The following is a 24,562-nucleotide window of genomic DNA, read 5'->3' on the forward strand; positions in this document are numbered from 1 at the left end:
GAAGATTCATTTGGTGCTTACATAAATCGGGCAAAGAAAAAGATTACAGCTACTACTTCAAGTGTCAGTGAACGGAAGAACGACGATAATTTCTCCAATTTCATCAATCGTGTTAAGCACAAGATAAGAAATATGCCAAGCTTCTCTGGTGGAAGGACTGAGTGACTCCATCAGTTAGCTGTGGCTCTGCCGAGTAAGGTATATTTCAAGTAATTCATCTACGCCTGTTTGTTGAGTGTTTAAATTCATAAATAATTCTTGGAAGCTAATTCGTTCTTATACTTTGATGTTATATCTTATCATATCATATAAATAAAATCTTGTTTTGTGTATCTCTTCTACGCATGAAATAAGAATTGCTGAATGAATTGATTTTCCGGGAGTGCGATTCATTTTTGGGTTGTTTGAGCTTGAATCGAATTAGTCGAGTTTAAACTAAGATTTGAATTTGTTTTCATAAAATAAGTTGAATTCGAATATCTCAAATTGACTCTTTTAAAAGTGAACTAATATGGAGTTGGATCATATTTAAGTCTGATTCAAATCAAGTCTAACAATAATTAATTTAACTTAATTGCTCTTGGATATCTGACAAAAGCTTATACTATTGATTTGTGGAAGTGATTGATCTTAGGACGAAATTCAATTTTGAGTTGTTTAAGATTAGATCGAATGAGTTAAGTCTAAACTAAAGATTGAGTTTTTTTTTTTTTTTTATAAAATAAATCGAGTTTGAGTTGACTCAACAAATCAAAAGTAAAAATTATTTTTGAGTCAAGTTCAAGTATCAATTCATTAACCTCAAATCGATCTTGAACTGACTTTTTTAAAAGTGAACTAATATAAAGTTGGATCTTATTTAAGGTTGATTCATATCAAATTCAATCCTAATTAATTTAATTTACTTGCTCTTGGATATCTTATAAAAGCTCATACTATTGATTTGTGGGCATGATTGACCCTAGGGTGAGATTCAATTTTGAGCTGTTTGAGATTGCATCGAAAAAGTCGAGTTTAAATTAACAATTTAGTTTATTTTCATAAAATAAGTCGAATTTGAGTTAGCTCAACAAATCAAAAGCAAAAATTATTTTTAAATCGAGTTCAAATATTAATTTGTTAATCTTAAATTGATCTAGAATTAACTCTTTTAAAATTGAATCAATATAGAGTTAGATATTTTTCAAGTTTGATTCACACCAAATCTACTCCAAATTAGTTCAATTTAATTGCTCTTGGATTTCTCATAAAAGCTCATTATATATATAGATTGTGCACCAGCATCAAATTGGACCACCTTTAGATTATTCACAATAATCTGTAAAGTTGTATTGTCTAAGACTCTACTGTCACTGTAGCTTCCCCGGCCTAAGGCGTTGATGGGCTAAGTTCAAAACCCTGACTCGGCCCAAAACTAACTTTACGTACATTATAAAAAATAATATTATACATATCTATTTTCAAATACATAAATACATATAAATATAATATATCATTATGTAATTAGATATTACTTTATACTTAATTTAAAATAATTCAATTACTTAATAACATACATTAAAAATATACTCATTTATATACTCAAAATTGATACACATAATTTTATTATATTATAAAATGACACCATTTAAAATGATCACGTATCAAGGAATTTAATCAGAAATAATCAATAAGTTTAACCTTAATCTTTTGTAACAACTCCGTAGTTAAATACAGGTTTATTTTTATTTTTAACCTTATTATAATAAAACCCTTAAAATAAAGAAACCCTAACCTTATTATAAATCTCCAACACTAACTCTCATTTTCAACATCTTGTACTTAAAATTGAAAATCACATAAAAACGATCATTATATTGGGATATTAAAATCAATGTTGTAAGTAAAGTAAAGACCCAACATTTTCAATCTTACACGTGAAAAAAAATTAAGCCAAACAAGGTTTTAATCAAGTTTTTTTATTTATAAAAATATGTGGCCTCAATTTTGCAAGAGCATCTAAGCACGTGTAAAATATGGAAATTAAGGAGTTCTTTGTTTTTTTTTTCCCCACTGGTCCAAAATTGAAACACCACTCTTCAACGTGGATTCTAGAATTCATATAACTTTCTTTGTTTGTTATCGTATTAACAAAGAAAATGATGGTGTCTTTTTTCAATTATATCACATTTGGTCAAGACTGGCGTCCCCCCTTGGCTTAATTTCCAAGGTTGCTTTAAATACAATTGACAGATCGTATCATCTTGTGAAACATAATATCCTAAAATATTGAATGATTTCTAAAATGAAAAAAATTGTCAAAAATGACTCAATTTGGGGGTAATTAAATTTTCCCATGTAAAAATCATTTAACTTGCCCCAAATCATGTAAAAATAACAAAAACTAAGTGAAACCTAAGCTTATAACAAAGTTGATATTGCAGTTCAGACTGTTTCATGATTATCAAATCTGGGTGGTGACTTAGGAAAAAAAAATTTATTTCTCTACTAGGTCTTGCCCATCAAAAACTACTATAATGCATGTGAAAGTAACAAAACATTTAACGATTAGAATCTTATGTTAGGAAGTTTGTTCTTGTCATCAGTAATTTTAGTAAACTGTTTTCACTTATGTAAGTTGTTAAATATGTTTTGCAGGGTCTGGATCACTGGATATATGTGCATATTTACATGTTTTGCTTTGATTTGACCTGTAAATGTTATTGTGTTTGTTGCTGCTTCGATTTGACATTTCAGTACACAAAATTACAAAAGCTTTGTTTTGCTCCTTTCAAATGCTAATAGGAAGCACAGCTGCACATGCATGATATTGGGTTGGATCAATCTAGATTCTAGACAGTTAGTTGGAAGCTGCCTCTTTTCAGGTCTTTCACACCTTTGTCCTTGGCCATAATTATTATACTGGGTAATTCAAAATTTGGTTTGGCATGACATTGCCAGGTCTTGAACCCAATCCATTTTTCTAAGTATTCTTCTATGAATTTGCTCCAAAATGAGTTATACCAAATAACAATTGGCATGGCTTCATCTATATTCTTTCCCAAATTAATTGGGCTGTTTTGTTTACATAGTTTTACATACTCTTAAATGGTATTGATTTCTAAGTCCATGTTGTCTTTATCAACGAGCTGTTTCTCGTAGTTGTGGTTAATTTTGGATTATTCATGTATTTATGTTTGTGTTTTGTAGTCCTTGTCTCAGTGGAATTGCCTGGTTGATGTGCCACTTTAAACACGAAATGGCAAAACACACAACTGTACTACAACCTCTACCCACCATATCTTATGCAATAAATAAATAAAACTCAAGTATTTTAGGTTTCTTTTTTCCTTAAAAAAAATGTGTCACGAGGAGCCTAGTTGACATCGAAACAAGAATTGGCTGCATTTGACTATATCAATTATCTAATGCCAATTTTGTGTGTTGGGAAGTCACGAAAGAGCAGCCTTAGACAATTCTTTGGTTCCCAAGGAAGTGAGCCATGTACTCCCATTTCTTGGTCATGAAAGAGCAGCCTTAGACAATTTTGTGTGTTGGGAAGTCATGAAAGAGCATGCATAATAAAAAAATTAAGGTCATTTATAAAGAAATATTCAAAATTAGTAGGTTGAAGTCAGCTAGCACGGCTGTTGAGCACTTGATAATAATCTAACAGAGCTCAACCTTAAAGCAATTAAACTGTAGGAATGTTGCTGTCATTTGATATCAGAAGGAAGAGACTTCAAAACCCATTATTGGTTTTATATTCACATATTTTATTAAGTGAATTATATATCTTGCTAAATTTGATGAGTTATTGGCAAAGATTTGAACCCAAGAGTTTTTCATAAACAAAAAACCTTTAAATGATAGTTTGGGTGACCAAAAAAAAAAAAAGACTTCATATATAAGAGAACATATACTCAAATCTTTTCTTTAATGACATATCAAAATCAAATTCTTGATTTATCTGATTTAGTAATTATAAAGTTAGTTACTAGACTTGAAATTTGTTCTATTTGATACGATTGATTCGATCTCCAAAATAATGATCCAACTTAGATGGGATTCTCCGTTTCCAAAAAAAAGAAAAAATTGATGAGTTATTTATAATGTCTTTCAACATTTTTAACTTGATCTTATATTAAAATTTTTGGGGGCAGCCCACAATTGCCATGCACATACATGTTGACAATAGATGTGGCTTCTATTTTGCACTTCATCATGCTTCACATGTACACTAATCAACTATCTTAATCCAGGTGTCATCCTTAAAACCATAAACAAAAATAAAACTTCTATATCATTGTTAATTTCTTTTTTAATTTTTAACCAAGTCAAATATTAATGGCAGAAATAATTCTTTGCATTATTCCTATAGGTTCTTGTAATTTAATTTATGGGGAAGGTAAGAGTTAAAAATTAAAGAATAATTAAAAAAGAAAAAAGAAGGTGGATGATGGTAATTGGTTGACATTTTCAGAGGGCAAAATACCCGATTGCTAACAACCTAATTTACACGTCATTTATTTATATCCATAAAATCATATATATAAATAATAATTATAAATTATTTTTAAAAAATAATTTGAATAATATAAAATAAGTTTTTCTATATAAAAAGACATGAATTTAAGTTTTTTATAACAATATTTGAAGATCAAATTCTTAATTTATTTAATTCAATGATTATAAAATTGATCACTTGCTCCAAGAGTCTTTTGTGTATAAATTTATATTTTTTATTTAAGCATATAATATTTCTCTTATATATATATATATATATATATATATATATATATAAAACCTAGCTACTCTTTATAATCTAATATATTATTTTGATTGAACACGCTAATAAATTCATAATATTGGTCAAGTTCACTGCCCAATTAGGAAGAAATACAATTTAATACTAATAATAATTAATCTTCTCTAAGCTTTTAACCTACAAGAAATACACACATTGGAACCATTCCAACATCGCTCTATTAAATTTCATAATTTCCAAATCTAAACAAATTATACATGTATGCTGTATATTTTAATAAATCGAGGAAATCATGGCCCCATCAAGAAGAACTCTATTCTTATGAACCGTCGTTAATCTCTATTATAATAATATTAATAAACTAAATACCATATTTAGCTTTCTGAAAGAACCAAAATGCGAAATGATTAGGTTTACAATCATAGAAGTTAGTGACGGAATCGTGTTCCTTTAACAATGAACGGTCGTGAATGGATCCACCTGGCATGTTTGTCCAGTGACGAAGCTTGCTACCGGAAAAAATAAGGTAATAATAATAAATAAATGAATAAAAAAATCCTTTCTAATTATTTTATTGGCTCGTGAGTGGGTCCTTTAGTTATCTAGATGTTTCTGTACCGTCCAAAGTTGGTGCATCAAGAGTATGGCAGAGAGAAAAGGAGTGTTAAAGGATTTTGCCTCGTTGCTTTGGTTCTTACGTGGAATATGTAACTCATGGTTTTTTAAAATAAAAAATAAATCAATTTATTAAGTAGTAATAATAATACGTTTAAATAATGATTTATTATAATAATAATAATTAATAACAATTAATCAATGGAATTTTGACTTTATATGATGCTGCCTGTGCTGGATGGGCGTGATTGATGAGACTGGCTTTCTCTGAGTGGCACACTTTTGAAGGAGGGTAAAGAGCAGACAAATCTATCTCATGTGCTAACTTGACTTTTTGTAACAGTTGGATCCTACTTTTGGGGAGGGGGGAGCTCGCTCCTTTCTTGCTTTCTTCTAACTCACCCACTTTGGTTTATTTTCCCTGGCATTTTATTTTGCAATAAAATTATTAATACATATTTTTTAATATATAAATAAATACATAAATAATTATAAATGATAAATTATAAATAAAATAATATTTAATTATATAATAATATTATTTATATATATATATATAATAGTATTATTCTTTATTTTGATTATTCTTGCTAACTACGAATCTTATAAAGTTAAACGGGTAAAAAAGGCATTTTCTCATGGTCCTTCTTAGACCAAATTTTATCTTAATTTTGCAAAGATTCATGAAAGTGACTCATAAAGCTTTAAAGTCTCTCCCCTTTGTTGAAAAATCTTACTAATTAATTTATTCTTTAAACAGAAACCACAAATAATCTTAATATATATATATATATTGCAAGTGAAAGCGGAGCCAAAATTAAGCCGGCTAATAAAGGTTAGCTCGTCGTGATGTTCTTTGGGTGGGTGGGCACAGCGAACCGCAATGGCTCACCACAGTCTCCTAAGTTAATGGGTCCCCGAAGCCAACACCTCAACTTCCCTTCCTCCTCTCACAGTGGTTGACTATGATACATGCGAAGAACAACAGAATGAATCACCGCCTCTCTTTCCTTTACGGACCCCACCCAACAACAACTCAACATCACTCGGTCATCATCGACCATGCCTCAAGCAACACACGCCGTTCTCGTTGCTGTACATGTCATCAATTAACCGTTGTTCCTTCTTTTATTTTTATTTACAAATTTACCCTTGCTTTTTAAATTCGTATTCTATAGTGTTTGAAACTCTTTACTTGCGTATAATATCTTTCACCTTTTATTTAATTCGGTCAAATATTTAGTATATATATTATATATTTTTTTTTAATGAAAGATGTGGACGCCTTTTTTTAATGAAAGATGTGGACGCCACTTCTTTTTAGAAGAATACTCTTTAGTAATGGGCAAATTTATGAACATATTAACATGAGGTAGTTAAAATGTCAGAGGTTGAACTTATAATTTTACGAAATACTTACGTTTTTTTTATCTACTGCAACATATAAATAAAAAATTCAATATAAAAAAAAAAAATAAGGGACCACTCTTTATAACCATAGAATCAAATTATTTTCTTTTCATGCCCCTCCTTTCTCCCTCATCGAAGAAGCGCACAATGAGCTTTTTGTTTTTAATATATGTTATAGTAAAAACAAAAAAGGTACATGCGCCGTAATTAATTAATGAAAGTGTAATAAATAAATATATATATATAATTTGATAGTATACATATAGCAATGGTGTCCTAATACATATTTTTCTTATTGGGTAGTATTATATATATAACTTTATGTATAAATATCGATATATTATTATATAATTTGATAGTTAAAAATTAAAAATAAAATAATATTCAATAATATAATGATATATTGATGTCTATGCATAAAGTTGTGTATATAGTATTATTATTTCTTTTTTGGCTAAAAACACTTATTCCCACCTAAGGTTTAGTACAAACTCAAACTCACACTTGTTAACTTTTAAAAATTCAAATATTTATCCGTCTGCTAATTTTGATTATTATTGTTAGCGGTAAAATTATTATTTAAAGAATTTATTTAAAAAATATTAAAAAAATTCTCATCTTAATTTTGAAAACTAACCGTTTTTTCTTACTTTAGTTTTAAAATTTATTTTTTTAGGTTTAGAAAATCCACATTTGCCCCACATTTTTAGGGTTTCATATTTATATTTTTGAAACCTTAGTTAGCCCACCCATATTTTTTACTCTCACAATTGTCATGTCATATTTTGAAACCTTTACTTCTTCTTCTCTTCTACGGTTGCACCTCACTTTTCGGGCATCGTTCTTTGTTATGTCGACACTCTCTTACTTCCAAATCAATAGATAGACAATAAAAGCCGAACACAAAGCCAAAATCAACTGAATTGGTGCAAAATACGCTAAGGCTTTTAGCTTCGTCTTGGATTCGTTTGCAAATTCGTGCTATCATCGATCTCTTCTTTGGTGGTTGATGATGGTGCAACATCTCCTTCTTTCGATTCGTCAAATTGAAGGGAGACAAAGTGTTGATTCGACCAAATCAAAGCATTGGTGACCAAGATCGAGTAAGATCTCTTGCTTGATTTCAACCAAAATTTTGCACCAGATGGGATATAAATGGGAAGAAGGTGAAAGAGATGTCACGATGGCTCAGTCTCGATTGTTACAGATGGAGGGAGAAGGACGTTAATGGTGATTTGGAAGTTGAAGCTAAAGAGGGGGTGAAACTAAAATTTTTTAGAAGGCTGGGCGTGCCTTTAAATAGGAAAAACATGAGAGGTTAAATTGAAACCTAGACTTGGGAGGAAGGGTTAGTTTTTAAACCATTCAAAAAAAATAGGGGGAAAATTATTGGTTTTCAAAACCAAGGTGGGAAAATAAAGATAAATTTTTTTATTCTTTAAATAAAATCTCTAAATTATGATTTTATCCATATAACAACAAAAAATAATAGACAAATATATATTTAGATTTTAAAAAATTAACGAATATAAATTTAAATTTATACTGAACCTTGGGTGGAAATAAGTCTCTCTGCCAGTCTTCTTTTTCACATGACAAACCCTAATGTACTATAGAAACTATACGCATGATGATCTTTATGGCATGCTCTTAAATTAGCAGTGAAAAATCTACCCGGTTTGGATTTTGGAAGATTTCCAAATTAGTTTGGTTAATTTTAGATGCCTTATATAATATTAATATTAATATTTATAATTAGATAATGTGTATATATTTTAAATATATAAATAAATATATATTTAACATATATTATTATATGATTTGATGATTTTAAATTAAAAATAAAATAATATTTAATTAACTAATAACATATTATATATATATATATATCAAAAAATAAATAGTAATAACATTATCTTAATATTTAATAATCAGGGGTATTCTAGAAGGGCTGGGGATCACGTATCTCGTTGTACAATACCAATTAAATTGGCTGTATATGATATTTTAATAATTAGAAATTACCTTTTTCGTAATATTTATAAGTTTCCATAAATCCCCAAGACACCGTTCATGTGTTCTTGCAATAAAAAATACATTTTGGATTATTTCTCACGTTAATTAATATTAATCATGCATTTTTAATTTGATGAAACTTTCAAATACTATAAAATAAAGAGAAATATTATGTATATATATTTTTTATATACAATTTATATATATTGATAATTTATTATACGTCTGAGTGAAAGTTGAAGCTGAAAGTTTCTTTCATTTTTCAATGGTAAAGTAAGACCAAATCTATAAGCTTATTATCATAGGTCAGAATAAATTAAATAAGTTGATATAATCCCTTTTTTTACGCCTCTATGTCTCTCCCTTATAGCGGCATGGGGCAGGCGTAAAAAAGAAAGAGAAGGAAGGGGTTTTTCTTACTTTAGGCATAGTGAGCCCCCAATAGGAGGCCTGGACGATGGGTTATTAGCTCAATGATATAGCATGCCCTTGATAAATATGTATCTTTAATTTAAAATTATTTAATTATATAATAATATATTTTTTATATATATTTAAAATATATATATATATATATATATATATATATATATATATATATATATATATATATATATATAAAATATGTGTGCTAACTGTGTTAGTTTTTAACAAACTCTACAGTATCGAGTTGGATCGAACTATGTTCTTTACACCGAAAACTGCAATGAAAACTTCCATATTTTCCACGTGTCAAAGACCTATTGATTTAACTAAAAACCTAACCATTTTGGTAACACCAAACCCAGTTTTGTGATTCCACTTAACCTAGCTAACTTGACCTTCCCCTCAAACTCTCACCATCACCAGTCACAAACCACGCCTGCCCTAGCCCCCTATTCCTATCTATCCTTCTTAACCAACCTTCATTTAATGTTGCCACGTCGATACTTTCTAGGAAATTGCCATGTCATCACATATTCCCTACATGTACGGATATGCCACCTTAGCCCTGTGCATATATTTTGCTCGTATTAAAAAAAAAAAAACAAAAAGAAAATCGCCTCTAAAAGTCCCAACCCTGCAATTCACTCTGTATCTAAACATTACCCGGCTCTTTTTATTTTCACATTTACTGGTTTTCCGCTCTTCTCATAACAAAATTCGATATTTTCCGATATTTCGGACGGAAACAGCACTGCACACTATTAAATAATATAGAGAGAGCCCTCCGATTTACCAGTGATGCCGATGGCGGCAGGTTTAGCATTGCCAACTGATCAAGCTCCAGCTACGGGACCTACTGGAGTGATACCATCACCGCCGTTTGTCGTGATGTCCGATGCTTTCGCGAAAGACGCAATTATAGCCTGGCTTCGGGGTGAATTCGCGGCGGCAAATGCCATAATCGATGCTCTATGTGGACACTTAGCGCAAGTGAATCGCAGTGGAGAAGAAGGATCTGATTACGACCAGGTATTTGCAGCAATTCATCGGAGGAGGTTGAACTGGATCTCAGTGTTACAGATGCAGAAGTACCACTCAATTGCTGAGGTGGCTGTCGAGTTACGTAAAGTTACAGAGAAGAAATTAGACGAGAAGGAAGGTGGTGATGAGAAGAAGAAGGTTGATGAAATTAAGGAATGCTTGAACAATGGGAAAGAGTTAGAAGATGAACTCAAGATGATAGGGGGTGAGAAAAATTTCCCGGTTGAAGAGGTCCCTGTAGTGGAAGAGGACGATTCACCAAACAGCGATATCACTGATTCAGGTAAGTATATATCAAAGTTCTTTTAATCATTTTGTTTTTGTATTTTTAAATTTCTCTCTGTTTGATTCTCGAGAATTGGACGGATATCTGAACTGCAAAGTTCTTCAATTAAATCATATTTTAATAACTTGTTTGTCTTTTTTCGCTTTTTATTCTTCGTAATGCGGCCGGGGAAGGTAACTACGATGGTAGATACTGATTTTTTTTCCTCAAAATATTTTTTTAAAGTTAATTTTTAATTATTTAAACTTGAATAAGAAATAAATTTTCTTTCTGTTCGAGAAAAAATGGGAAAAGTTTTCGAATATGAAATCTGAAGGTATAATATGTTTGGTAGCTGAAAATCAAAGATGCTTTTCATGATTTAATTCATTTTATATAGTTTCTTTAAAAAATAACAGTAAAAAAAGTGCAGTTCTTATTTTTATTCCATTTTCTCAGGAACCAAACGGGATCATGTTTTTCTCCAACCGGTTCCTCATTCAAACCTCCTTTAACAAAATTTATCTGACTTTGAATTCAACGTGCAGTTAGATTGTGATAGATACTGTTTTGGTGTTTGAGGAAACTGTTAGTTCGGCTCCGATTTCACTCTCTGATTTTACTAATTTTCATTGAAAAATAATATAAACATATATTTAATATAAACCAATATGGCTGGCTGGTAGTTTCCCGAGGCTATGTGGGGTTGGAGATTTCGAGGCTGGCGAAAAGGTTTGGCTGCATCAGAGTAACGAATACCATTACGTTGGTGCAAGGGTCCCTCGTTTTGTGTACACTACTTTAATTGTATGTGGCGTAGGAACCGTTTGATCTCGTTGACATCATGTGTTTGTAAGTTGTCTTTGATGGATGGTTGGGTTTGGACGTCTTTGACATTTAGGGTGTTAATGCCGTAGACAAAAATGACTCTGTGTGGGTCCACTCTATTTGTTGGGCCGAGTTGCTGGTCAACTCAGGCGGGTGATCCAATAGATCAAAACTGGAACTTGAGGGCAAAATTTATGTTTGGTTGATTCGAATGGGGGTACAGTACAATGTTGTACCTCTTTGGTAGCGTTGGCAGCAAAATGTTTTGTCATTTTCTGTCAGTAGTCACTGTTTTCCAACCGTCAAGCAGTGACGGACACGAACGGAGGTTAGATTTTAGACTGGCCATTCTAAAATTTTATTATTTTTAAATTAATTTTCTATATTTTAATTTTATTTAATTTTGACCCTTCTAATTTTTATCGATCCGTCACGGTTTGCAACTCTTCTAAGAATTGTCAATAATGTGGGAGGTTGCCTTTGCCATTACATTCCAGAAGGAAAGGAAAATTTGCATAGCTCGGTATTTAAAAAAAAAAATCATAGAATTGTATTATATGAGAAATTTCTGGTAATTTTTATTCTTATGAGATGGATATAGACTTGGTACTATTTTTGTATAGGTAGTTCATGATGGTAAATATAATGAGGTTTTACTGAAATTAGAAAGCTCACAATTCTGTGCAAAACGCAGAGAAATTCATCAGTATGATGCAGATAATTTTCTTATCGATCAGGTTTGTTAGTCTTGATTATATTTATCAGTTAAATAGATAAGGTCTCGTTTGGCAGGAATCTTGTTCCGTCTGATTAATCTTAGTTTTTTATTTAAGCCCAGAAGTTTAGAGTTTTCGTAAGGAGTATCTCTTATTTATGATTTTGCTATTAATGTGAATTTCTTAACGTTTTCACTTGTAAATGGTTACTTAAAAGTTGAGTGCAGCTTTGCAAGTTTCTTTTGTCAATAGAGATTTTCTGATATAAAGGTTTGCAATGTTATAAAGAGTTTAAGATAGTTATGTATAAATGTTCGAACTTGTCACCTCTCTAGCTATATTTGTACCCATTTATAATTGTGACATCAGTATCTCAATTTTATTCCTTTTGTTTGAATGCAGGATCTCATGAAATGCAGGCTACTAATGAAAATATTGAGATATGTTTAAATCATGATGATTGTGATGACAGACGTACCCAAATTAAGTTGACAAAAGGGTTTACTGCCAAGGAGCAAGTGAAAGGACATATGGCAAGTTCTTTCTTTCACAATCTAATATAAGTTCTTTGCATAGAGAAGATGGATCTCACAGAGTTGATATCTATCATTTCTGAAATGGAAAGAGAAAGTATCTAGTCTGTTATGATTGACAGATTATTGCTACTGTCAGGTGAATGTTGTGAAAGGACTGAAGTTATATGAGAATGCATTCACAGATTCAGAGCTCTCAATGTTAACTGACTATGTGAATGAATTGCAGCTTGCTGGCCAAAAAGGAGAACTTTCAGGTGATCACTTTGAAGCCTTTGTCTTGTAATCCTATGACTAAAATGCACTACTTAATTGTGTAGGATTGTTTCGGCTATTAAGATGAAAAGTACATTTCACATTGCTTTGTGTGCATAGACAGTTATCCATTATTTTATTTTGACAATTCTAATTAGCATCCAGTGTCGTGGAAGCCATGTCTTAAATCTCAAAATTAACTCATCCAGCATAATTTCAAGTAACAGCACCTAGATGGGAGGTTCATGGGAGGCACATGCTTTTCAGGATACTGTTTCAAATTTAGGCCTCATGTATTGGTCTAAAACAGATTAAAATGTTTAAAGGGAAATTCATTATACTAACCCTGTCGTTTGTTCCAGTAGGAAAACCTGTCCATTATACTTACTGCAAATTGATGGTAGAACTAACTGAGCATGTATATTGTATATAGGTGAGACCTTTATTTTATTCAACAAGCAGATGAAGGGAAACAGGAGAGAGTTAATTCAGTTTGGTGTTCCAATTTTTTCACACATAAAGGAGGAAGCCGCAAGTAATAATGAATCGGGTATGGTACCTCTAAGTTTGATAAGTGTTACCTCTTCAACTTTCCGATTGGTACTCGAAGTCGAATATACAGCATTCACAGAAACTATCAAGCATACCTTGTAATTGAGCTCTTCTTTTTCAGGTAACATAGAACCAATTCCAGCTCTTCTTCAATCAGTCATTGATCACCTAGTCCAGTGGCAACTAATACCAGAATACAAAAAACCAAATGGTTGCATCATAAACTTCTTCGATGAGGTAAATTATAGTTGCTGCGTTATTCTGACGTTTCTATTGTTGTTAAGAAGACAGAAACACATCTTTCAGAGATCTTTGAATGAAAGTTGATTTGAACCTTCAGTTATTCGGAGATAGTATGACATGAAGTCAGTTAGTTACATATTTTTCTTTCAGAGTGAGTATTCACAACCCTTCCTGAAACCTCCTCATTTGGAGCAACCTATCTCTACGCTTCTTCTGTCTGAATCAGAAATGGCTTTTGGACGTAGTCTTGCGACAGATAACGATGGGAACTATAAAGGGCCTCTCATGCTTTCACTGAAAGAAGGGTATGTATTAAAAGTTTTTTCTTTTTTAATGAGTACAACATTGAAAGTTGCAAAAAAGTTAAAAACTTCAAAGAGAATTTTATATATAAGTATGTAAGTAATAAAAAGAAACTGGAAGCTCTTTGGGAGGAGGTTGCAACTTCTTCAGAATCTGCTGCTTGCCATGAACAATGTTTGAAGTGTGATACAAACTTCTGTGGAAAAAAACTTCTGTGGAAAAAATAATAAAGCATTCATTATTGAAATTATAATTCATAGCTCTATTGGTTAACCAGGATTTTTAGAATATAGGTCCACTTTTGGTTTCTATAAGATTGTCCATAGACAGATCACAGAATTCTTATTATATCTTGAATCCTAATAATCTTGTAGGTCATTACTAGTCATGAGGGGAAACAGTGCTGACACAGCAAGGCACGTCATATGCGCATCTCCTAACAAAAGAATCAGCATTACGTTCTTCAAAGTCCGGCCTGACTCCAACCTAAGCCAGTCACCGCCAACCACTCCAACCAGTCCGCTGAATGGTGCCATGGCTCTATGGCAACCAGGCATCACAAGCCCATATCCAGTGGCAAATGGAGCTCCCAATGGCTATGGGGCAATGGATGTGATGCCGAAATGGGGTGTGCTTCGTTCCCCTGTGGTCATGTTATCTCCCATGCGCCCTATGGTAATGAGTCCTAGAAGGATGCCTCATGAGGGTACCGGGGTTTTCTTGCCTTGGACTGTGGGATCAAGAAGACCCTCAAAGCATCTTCCACCGCGTGCTCAAAGGGGAAGATTTATGGCTTTACCTCCTACAGTTGAAACTATTGTAGCAGATTCTGCTTCTGAACCATGCAACTAGTGCTGAAGCAAGGTCAGTATGAAGTTGGCCCTGGGGCTGAAGCAACTTTGGATCAAATTTTGTATTTCTCTTGTTCACTTGGCGCTCTTTGGAGCATCTCTTATTGTACAAACAGGGCTAAAAGTGCTGCTAGAAGTGTTTCTTCTGTTTTTGTGTGCTGAGTGTTTCGCTCATTAAGGTTAGGTCCTAGAGTGAAACAGTATAATATGGTAGTGTCTAGAGGTAGTTGAGCTTTAAGGGAGTGTGAATTATCTTTAAATAGAATGCAGAATTTTGTATTAAGTTCAGTTATTTATATCAATCTTTTTATGAACACATGGTACTACTTTATGGATTGCATATACTTTAATTTCCTCCCCTGTCCAGGAGAAGTGAATCGTATCCATAATATGAGTATAGATGAAGATGGGTGTTGCAGCAAGTGGTTTGTGGTCCAGAAAAAAAATGCTTCATATTTTCTGTGTCCTCATCTTGACTGAAAAACTATAATCGTCCGAATTGCCCGCTGTCTTGAGATCCGATTAAATGGTGTTGATGGTCATATATTTTCATTCCTGGCCTGAAATCAGAGAGCAAAGAAAGCTTTCAAGCCAGGTTTCTGATTAAAATTTTACTCGATCACCTCTAAGGCACAAACTTGTATATAAACTCATAGCCAGCAAACCACCCTTTGGTAAATCAAGCTATCAAGCTATCAATTAGACAATTACGTACCACATGTATAGCAAGATTTAGCAAAAGCTCATTTATAAGAAACGTTTCTTCAACATTTACATCCGACAATATGACCCAACAAAAACTATGAAATATACCAAAGAGTTTGTATCATCCCATTGCTCAGATTCTGTCTGTCCCTAAGAAATCGGGTAGCCAGCACATTTCATTTCTGCTAATGGCACTATGGCAGGACAATTGGACAAGGATTAATCTTGTGCGATAACCATGAGCATTACAAAAAGTATTGTCTTTCACGTCAAAAAAGTTTGTGTAGTCAGGGGAAATACAATAATCCACAATAGTGATAAACTATTTATATATTATCTACCATAACAATCAGCATCCTTAAATACAGTCATATCCATGTAATGGCAGTCCCTCAGCGGTGTTACAGTGAATTTAGTCTAACAATATTTCCCACAACATTTGCTTTGCAGGTAATGCTCCTCAAGTTTACAAAAAGCTTCTATAAGTCCAATGGTCCCTGAATTACTAAGCAACGGAAGCTCAGAAAAAAAGATCACTGCAAATAAAATTGCTATAGTACAGGTGAATGATGAATCTGCAAATTGGTTTTAACATATAAATGAGAAGGGGTATTACAATGGCACATTAGCTTCCACTTATTTATAAAACATTCGCAACACAATCATAGATGGTATTTGCATTTAAACCAGACATTTAGAATTAAAATAAATCATCCCTCACATAACCCTTATAGAAGTTAAATATGGAGGTAAAAAGAAGCATAGTGTAATAAGTTCTAATAATTTATGAACTTAAGATACAGGGTGTATCAAGCTTTAACTGGCTCGTCCTCATCTTCAATACCCCAACTCAAGTCTTCCTCTTCTTCTGCAGCACTCAGTCGCTTCCTCAAATCAACTCTATTGGGGCTCCCAGCATTAGTCACTTTCTTCTCATCAATACTGCTGAGATCCTCGATCTCATCCCACCCAAGGTCTTCTTCCTCGGGCACAGATGGCTGGCTTGACACAACCGAAAAGTCACTATTTTTACTGGACTCCTCTGTCTCTCCCTTATCCATCAAACGCACCTTCTCATCTGATTTCAAACCTGAATCTTCCATGTTCATTTTGCTATTCTTCCCCAAGCTCACTTTCTCATTAACATCACTACATGATTCCACAACACTTTCTTTACCAGCTTCATCCGCATCTGACTTGGAACTCTTCTCTCCCTCTTCAGCTCTCAAACTATCTTCCTTGACTATTGTCTTATCACCCAACTCCTTGTTTTCAGATAAATCACATTTTACTGCAGCTTCAGTCTCTTTACTATCATCCTTTCCAGAATTTTTGCTACCTACATCCTTGATTTCCTTCTGATTCAATTTCTCCAACACATTACTCCCACTCTCATCCTCTGCATCTTCATCGTCAACATCCCAACTTAAGACCTCTTCCTCTTCAGCTGAAATGCCAGAAATGGCCCTCTTCACAAGACTGGCCCTCAAATCCTCAGTCTGTTTAAGCTTAAACACCCTATAAAAATACCTATACCAAAAGGTCTCATGATCAATAGTATTAGGCACAAGCCTTTTATATATACTCTCCACAGCACCGTTTTGGTCAAACAGGCTCTCAATTTCCTCATTCATGGTATCCAAAACAAACGCAGATTTCCACTTATTATAATCGTCTAAATCATCAACTTCCTCACAATAAGTATTTACATCTCCCTGAATTGCACGAACCTGAGCATCAAAACGACTATACCGTTTGCGTTGCTCACTATTATTATTCTGATTACCATTATTATCAGATGAATCGGATTCGTGCTCAACAGCTAGGATAGCATCCTTACCGTGAGAGATGATCTGAGCCGTCCCTTTCAAAACGGTGTTTCCAAATTCGTCAATGACTGAACCGACTGTCCCTATGGATCTCTGGGCCACCTCAAGTTCCTTTCTTAGGCCCGTCCCGAACTCCTGCAGATCGCGGCGGTAGGTTTCGATGACCGATTCAGATTTAAAGGTTAGGGTTTTGATTAAACCACCGAAACTCCAACCATCACCATCACCGCCATTGCTAGGTTGGGGCTTGGAAGCAGTGTTGGGCTCTGGGTTTTGTTCATCTGGGTGTAATTTGGTGTTGAAGGATTCGGCGTCGGGTTTGGGTTGGGGATCATCATCATCGGAAAAAACGGATTTGAAGAAATTCATGATGGAGTTGGTGAAAATGTAGGATTCCTCTCTGGTTGATGAGTAAATTTCGTTATTTAATCAAATAAATTTTAATAATACTGCACAAGTTAGCAAGTAAAAAAAATTAATTAAAATAATATAATTTTATGGTGTCGACATTAGGCAATACTAAACCCTATCTGCATAATCATATTTTTATTCTTAATTTCATCTAAAATTCAATAAAAAAAAAAAAAACCCAATAACAAATTCATCTTAATCTAAATAAATAAAAATTAAATTCTTTCATTTGTTTTGTTTTACATATGGGATGAGTTAGATATAAAACATAGGGAGGATTTAGAAGTCTGATCAATACAAGTGTTGCATGAGGAGGGCCTATAAATAGTCATGTTTTATGTTATCAATTCTAGTATTTTATGTATACATTTACATATGTTTATTGTGTTTGGCTTATGCACATAAGAGATGTTACGAATTTATTCTTTTTCATATATGATTATGAATTTATACTTTTCATGTATGAACTATAATGTATCGATAATATATCACATATTTTTGTACATATTTAAGTATTAACTATTATATTTTTCATTTTAAGTCAACGTATTTCTCTATATTCATATTATATTTTAGATATATATATATATAGAGATAAGTGTTACAATGTACTTTATAATAATCTTTTTAAAAAACATAGAAATTCATGAGAAAACATGTTTTTATCAATGTCTTCAATTTTTTAAAAACTTATGATATCAAATAAACATTACACTCACATATGTTTTATGGAAGTGAGTCTCACACGACTCCACATTACGAGAAATTTAAAAAACGTGTAAAAATTGTTAATTAGTGTCATACATAAAAATTATGATATGTTTTCATGAAAAAACTAAAAACATTCCAACTCCTTGTTACAAACTATTGAGGCATATTTTCAAAATAATGAATGAATATGCAATTTTTAAAACAAGAAAGGAGATATATCTATTTGCCCCCTAAAAGTTTTAAAATTCATTTTACATCCCAAAATACTGCTCACAATTAGAAGGGATGTCATTATAATATTTTAAACTTTAGTGGGTGACAACAATAAGATTGTGACATGCATCAATGTTAGGGTTTCTAAAAATTTTTTTAAAATTTCTTTTAAAATTTATGCCAAGTGAAATTACTAATTTGCCCTTACACCATTCATTTTTTCAAATAAAGTTTAATTTTAGATAGAAAAAAATTATTTATGCCATCTAAGGAGAGAAAATGTTTTCAGGCCAAACCCAGGTGGGAAATGCAATTTACTCTTTATAAAAGTTGCCGCAATACCAGGTAACAACAACAAAGCTGTTGCTGTAATTTTAAACCAGATTCTTCATATTGACTTGGGCGTCTAATCGGTATCAATTAAATTATTCTGTTCTTAACTTGTGATGTAATGAACTCAAACTGGAGCCACAAATGGAATAGGAAGAGCTTTACCTTGCACATTGATATTGTCCTGTAAGCGAATCTTCTATTAGTCTCCAAATCTATATAGAATGTGAATACATGTTGACAGCATCAAAGGTTAGATACTTTCTAAAGCAAAACGTATGGAGATTGAAAGCGAATCAATTCATTTCCCGTATCTTGTTGTGAAACATCTACCAAACTCCTTTGAATTTTAGGTAAATCAACCAAAGTTAGTCCACATAATAGGTTTGAGTATCATTATATACGCATAAATTTAAGTACAAACAATGACATGTTATTGTGTGATAGAGGATTTATACTCACGCATGTGTGTATTATTTGAGAATATAGTTTTGTTCAATAGATTCAAATACTGTTGGAGCATATATTAACTTGGAAGCAAAGTACCCCAAATGCTTGATATCAACAAGATTTTCTTTTCACAGTGAGTGCTTTTCCTTTTCTACTAAAGCAAGTGGAGAAATACGACCCAGCCTTTCAATTATAAAGAGAAAAGAATCATGCTTCCATCTACCTCTTTATTATTACCCCCAATCCAAAGCATAGAATCATCTCATCCAATCCAAATTATGCCATAATTCAATTCAAATACACCATTCTGCCTCCATCTTTCATCGTCTACTAGTTGTTCTTTCTGTCGCATTGTGGAGCAATGCACGAGAAGAAGAACATTTCCAAACCTCTTGGCATTTGCCAGAGGCTTTTCCATTTCATTAAAAGTCTTGTTGATCCTAGCCTCTACAAGCACATAACCTTGGGGCCGCCATTGCCCCAAGGCCAGTCAACAACCCAATTTGTCCTGAATAAGCCCAATGGAAAAATGAGGGTCCAATACCAGGATCATGATGAAAACTTGAAGAAGCATTACGGTTTGGGTGACGAAATTTCGATCCAGTTCAAGCAATCAAAGGAGCTGGGATCCTGGACTTCTGTAGACAAGATGAGTTCTTCTCCAAAAGACAAGGAAATTCTGAAGAAGGTGAAGGAGATTCCACTGGTTCAGAACAGAACAGAGGGGTCACAAATTGAAGGAAAACGCCCTCCGCTTATGGGACCGAAAAGGTTTCAGAGTTCAAGAGATAAAAGAACAGGGACAAAAGAGAGTGAAGAGGAAGAGAAAATCAGGAAGAAAGGGAAGAGCATACAAAGTGATCAAAATTTAACATCACCAAGAAAGGTTGGAGACACCAGCGCCAACATGACTCCTAAGAGGTTTCTGACTGTGGCTCCAAATATCAATGAAATATCAGATGAATTCATTAGGCAAAGGAAGCTCACCATGAGTAAAGATGTTAATCTATAGGGTGGCTAATTATTCACTGTTGAATGAGCTCCTCCTTGAAAGTTGATGGGTAGTTAAGCTTACTCGGTAAGTGAAATAATTAAATCTGAAATATCTGTGATTTGAATCTTGATAATGTATTACAATATATTATACACTTGTTATAAATTGGCAGGACAATACTTTTAGCAGTCAATTTCATTCTGTTTTCTTATTAATTTGGATAATGGGAAAGCATCATCATGTTATGCTGAATGCATTAACAGAAAAATATTGTAGACGTAACAAGTAATCAACCATCAATCTTGCTCGTACAAGCTAGATTCAGAGAGATTTCCTTTAAATTTAAGGAAAGGTAAGAATGGATAAGAAAAACAGAAAGTAGAATTGCTGACGATTGAGGATTGAATTGCATTTATTATATGGACTCATATTATATACCATGTATTTACAAAAAGACACCCACAGTATATTTATACTAAGGATGGATTGATCCACTAATGAAGAAACCTCACATCACATGACAATCAGAGATCAATCAAACTCATTAATATGTATATATATGGATGATGATAAGCTGAAATTAACTGTTAGTTGCTACAACAGGCCCTATGAATTTCATGAAGAAAGATGAAAATAATTAACCACACACTAAACTGGTTTTAGAGATAAATTGCGTGTAAACATGTCGTTCACAGTGAGGGACATGAAAAATCTGACAGAGGTAGCATCGACCATGATCCGGCACAGCCATCGTCATCAATGAAAATCACAATCTTTGGACAAGAATCCCTTTAGCAGCTATCCGATGAACAATATTGTTGTTCAGAACCATAGCCATAACAATTTATATATCATTATCAAGATGCCCCCACTTCCCCCTGCTTGTAGGAACAAAATATCCACAGGCAGGACTTTTCCGTATAGAAGTTACAATTTAAAAAGAAAATAAAAGAGAACGATATGCTCTTAAGAAAATAAGAGGGATAGAATGAAAACTGTAAATTGTTGGGAACATTTGTTTCTCCCCCTTCTCTGCTTCCACTTTTTTTGAAGTATTTGATCTCCTAAATTAAAGAACCAAATCCCTTACTACCCATACCCATTTATCTAAAAAGGTGAAAAAAGTATTGGTGATCATTCTTCTAAAGAATGCATAGATGGACGATAAAGATCATATGGAGTCCAAAGATAATCAACAGTGCATGGCTTCCTAGAGTCAAGTCTAAGCCAAGGCTTGCCTTTTCCACTCCAATGAAGAAGACTGATAGGCCCTGGATGCAAGCTTCTACATTTACCTTCAATATTGTCACCGCCTAAACCATGCTGGTTCCACCTATGATCCACACCTTTAATATTTCCAGCCAAAACTAACAAAAATGGCGGCAATGAACCCAAATTATATATTCTTTTCTGCTTTTGCACACTCATCCATTCTTCAACTTTCTGGGTATATCCACCTTGTCTCCACTTATCAACATCCACAACCATTACTCCTGTATTGAAGTAACAAGGTTGCCTCCCATCGAATGTTTTTGATAAAGACTTGTTAGACCAAAACAATTCTGTAAAGTAATTTGTAAAATTTGCATGACAGTACTCTGGCGCTGCCAATACTTTTCCTTCTAAATCAACCTCCCAGAGTTTGGCAACATCATCAACGACAACAAGGTCTGAATCCAAATATATAACACGTTTTACCTCCGCTGGGATTATATCGGCCATATAAATCCGAGCATAGTTCAAGGGTTGGTCCAGTGCTTGCCTGATTGATTTTGATATTTTGCCACGAACTCTATTGGAGTCGAACTTGTAGACATGGAAGTTGAGGTAAGGAAAGACAGACTTAATGCTAGCAGAGACGTCAGGCTCGAAATGTGCCCACAAAAAATGAAACTCAAAATTCTCAGGACAGGTGGAGTGTTGGAGAATGGAAAGAACAGCGGCCATTGTGCCTCGGAGATAGTTAGCATCAAGAGTCATGGTGACATGGATTTTTTGGGTACCACAGGAGTCACCATTGCGAAAAGCAGGGGCTTCACGGAAGTTGGAGAGATGGGGTTGGGGAGAAGGTTTGCGAATAATGCCGCGGCGAATACCAGTGGAAGGGGTGGAGGAGGAGGAGGAGGAGCAGCAGCAGAAGGCGTTGAAGAAGAGGAGAAGGAGGCCAATAGTGATAAAGAGAGGGAAGGGAGAGGTGGCCATCCTGCCCTTGCCCTTAATGGAAGGGGATTAAGAAAACAAGTGAAGGGTTGGCTAACTAAGGTAAGAATTAAGATTAGTAGCAGCCATTGTTAGGCTGGTTAAGAGATGGTTTAGAAGAAGTTAGACAAAAATAATCATTGATTCATAATTAACAAAATTTTGGAAGGCGAGAGGTAGGTGTGATTGTGGGGAAGAGAACATTCCTCGGACTTCTCCCCTTCCAATATTCTAGGCTCCTTGCTATTATATATTTTCCTTTCTTTTTCAACAAAAATTAGTAATTTTTAATATATTTTTACCTACCCTCCTCTCCAAGGATAAAATTATACACCGTTGTTCTGTTGAAATTTGTACCAGTCAATATTTAGTCAAAAGAGGCAGAGGTTCCCATCGTTAGCAAGAAAGAAAAAAGGAAAAAGAAACGGTGATCATAATGGGGCCGAAGATGATACAGGAAGTACATAAATACGAATTGTGTTAATAGGAGTTGTAATATCAAAGCTTACTGAATTTTCTTGTATTAGCATGTATATTATTTGAAGCCATCCACTGTTTACCCAAAGCAATTACTTCTCCATTGTCTTTCCTTCTCACCTCCACCTTAACTGATGCAAGCCTTCCTCTCTCCCCAACAACCTTTGCCTCTATCTCTACTTCTTCCTGCCATCATTATTATTATTATACTTCATTAGGTTGCTCTGAAAAATCTTCAGTTATGCGTTTCTTTTTGGTTGAATTCATGAATAAAACAATTGACAAAATAGAATGTTATAGATTAAGAAATTTTACCAGAACCTTCACCGAAGAACAAAAGGAAATACTGAAGTCAACAGAGGCCTTGATATGGCCGGCAAAGGAGTATATGGCAGCCGCCCCAACGTCGTCGATTAAAGTTGTCATCGCTCCAACCTGCCAATTCCCATGGTTGTCCTAGATTTAATTGAAAAAATTAAGAACAAAGAAATAATTAAGATCAAAAGGAATAACAAAGATTAAAGAGAGATAAAATTTACGGATAATCTGACAGGTACGATGAAATTACAGCGTATGAAGCCTTCATAGGCCTTGACGATTTGAAGGCCCTCAAGAGTTAAGGCCTCCAGCTCATGACTAATCACACCTTCTGATAGATCTTTCAGCCATTTGTTTGATTTCAGCACAGGATTGTTCTCCATTCTCACTCAATTTCTTCCTCGTTTCTAATTCTTTCTTGTCAGGCTCCGCAGCCGGCTTATTAGATTAGAAATTATCTCAAACTCTTATGTGAACCGCTACCAATTACATTACTTTCAACTTTTTCTTGATTTTTTTAATTCCAAATATGTATATATAAATATAAATACTAAAAGGGTTGATGAATTCATTGAACTTAGATGCACTAATATGTTAACATGAAGATCGGCATAACCCTGACTGTCAGCAACAAATATAATTATCTCTTGAGCAAATGCCATCCTTGTTAATTGCATCGAATTAAGAAGTGATATCTGAAAAACAAAAAAAAAACTACAGTATGGACGTCCATGTTGATTGGATTTTTCTCAAAATTTTGTTTGGATTAAACATCTATGTATGAGATGAAGTAATCTGAAATTGCATATGGCATGTAGAACATTTGTGTAAGCTTCTCAGTTGGTAGCCTTTAAGTTCACCATGAATACAATAATTACAGAAACTTAGCCATTTAGGCTAAGATTTCTACACATAAAATGGTCAAACTCAAGAGATTTTTAATTGATTTGATGAATAAAATAATAATTTAGTATAATTTATAAATAGAATGTTAGAATAAGATAAAGTGCCTGAATCTTAGCGGTGGAATAGAAGGAAATGGTGAAGTCACACACAGGAGGCCATGATATGACCAGAAAAGGAGTTCATTTATACCCAAAAGTTTATTTATTTCTTGATTTTGA

The 24,562-nt window shown here is 33.4% G+C and overlaps 4 protein-coding genes across 5 annotated transcripts; 1 reads left to right on the forward strand and 3 right to left on the reverse strand.

Annotated features, from left to right (window-relative positions):
- Positions 1–9,828: 9,828 nt before the first annotated feature.
- Positions 9,829–15,117, forward strand: LOC123216566 (RNA demethylase ALKBH10B-like). The gene is made up of 7 exons (XM_044637016.1): positions 9,829–10,538; positions 12,467–12,597; positions 12,737–12,854; positions 13,286–13,402; positions 13,526–13,641; positions 13,798–13,952; positions 14,325–15,117. Exons 1-7 carry the CDS (start codon positions 10,013–10,015, stop codon positions 14,800–14,802), a joined length of 1,641 nt encoding a protein of 546 aa, XP_044492951.1. The 5' UTR covers positions 9,829–10,012; the 3' UTR covers positions 14,803–15,117.
- A 959-nt stretch (positions 15,118–16,076) lies between these two features.
- On the reverse strand, positions 16,077–17,785 carry LOC123216567 (BSD domain-containing protein 1-like). The gene has a single exon (XM_044637017.1). The coding sequence runs from the start codon at positions 17,702–17,704 to the stop codon at positions 16,316–16,318; it is 1,389 nt and encodes a 462-aa protein (XP_044492952.1). The 5' UTR covers positions 17,705–17,785; the 3' UTR covers positions 16,077–16,315.
- Positions 17,786–20,852: 3,067 nt separating this feature from the next.
- Positions 20,853–22,983, reverse strand: LOC123215650 (probable galacturonosyltransferase-like 4). Its single transcript, XM_044635843.1, has one exon. The coding sequence runs from the start codon at positions 22,644–22,646 to the stop codon at positions 21,579–21,581; it is 1,068 nt and encodes a 355-aa protein (XP_044491778.1). The 5' UTR covers positions 22,647–22,983; the 3' UTR covers positions 20,853–21,578.
- Positions 22,984–23,055: 72 nt separating this feature from the next.
- LOC123215652 lies at positions 23,056–24,446 on the reverse strand. 2 transcript variants are annotated; one of them, XM_044635847.1, is made up of 3 exons: positions 23,660–24,446; positions 23,436–23,555; positions 23,056–23,306 (listed from the first exon to the last, which is right to left on the reverse strand). In XM_044635847.1, the coding sequence occupies exons 1-3, from the start codon at positions 23,819–23,821 to the stop codon at positions 23,142–23,144; spliced, it is 447 nt and encodes a 148-aa protein (XP_044491782.1). In that variant the 5' UTR covers positions 23,822–24,446; the 3' UTR covers positions 23,056–23,141. The 2 variants fall into 2 exon arrangements, with proteins under 2 accessions (XP_044491782.1, XP_044491781.1); XM_044635846.1 differs by having other exon boundaries at positions 23,436–23,576.
- Between the last annotated feature and the right edge of the window lie 116 nt (positions 24,447–24,562).

Source organism: Mangifera indica, chromosome 5 (genome assembly GCF_011075055.1).
Source record: "Mangifera indica cultivar Alphonso chromosome 5, CATAS_Mindica_2.1, whole genome shotgun sequence".
Taxonomy (NCBI): domain Eukaryota; kingdom Viridiplantae; phylum Streptophyta; class Magnoliopsida; order Sapindales; family Anacardiaceae; genus Mangifera; species Mangifera indica.

Excerpts from the sequence above, each read along its gene's own strand:
- LOC123216567 (XM_044637017.1), bottom strand. The coding sequence starts at position 17,704 with ATGAATTTCTTCAAATCCGTTTTTTCCGATGATGATGATCCCCAACCC.
- LOC123216566 (XM_044637016.1), top strand. The coding sequence starts at position 10,013 with ATGCCGATGGCGGCAGGTTTAGCATTGCCAACTGATCAAGCTCCAGCT. Across the intron at positions 12,598-12,736 it reads AGCAAGTGAAAGGACATATG|GTGAATGTTGTGAAAGGACT; the intron begins GCAAGTTCTTTC and ends TGCTACTGTCAG. Across the intron at positions 13,642-13,797 it reads TCATAAACTTCTTCGATGAG|AGTGAGTATTCACAACCCTT; the intron begins GTAAATTATAGT and ends TTTTTCTTTCAG.
- LOC123215650 (XM_044635843.1), bottom strand. The coding sequence starts at position 22,646 with ATGGCCACCTCTCCCTTCCCTCTCTTTATCACTATTGGCCTCCTTCTC.
- LOC123215652 (XM_044635846.1), bottom strand. The coding sequence starts at position 23,821 with ATGGAGAACAATCCTGTGCTGAAATCAAACAAATGGCTGAAAGATCTA. Across the intron at positions 23,577-23,659 it reads TCGTACCTGTCAGATTATCC|GACAACCATGGGAATTGGCA; the intron begins GTAAATTTTATC and ends AATTAAATCTAG. Across the intron at positions 23,307-23,435 it reads GTTCTTCGGTGAAGGTTCTG|GAAGAAGTAGAGATAGAGGC; the intron begins GTAAAATTTCTT and ends TAATGATGGCAG.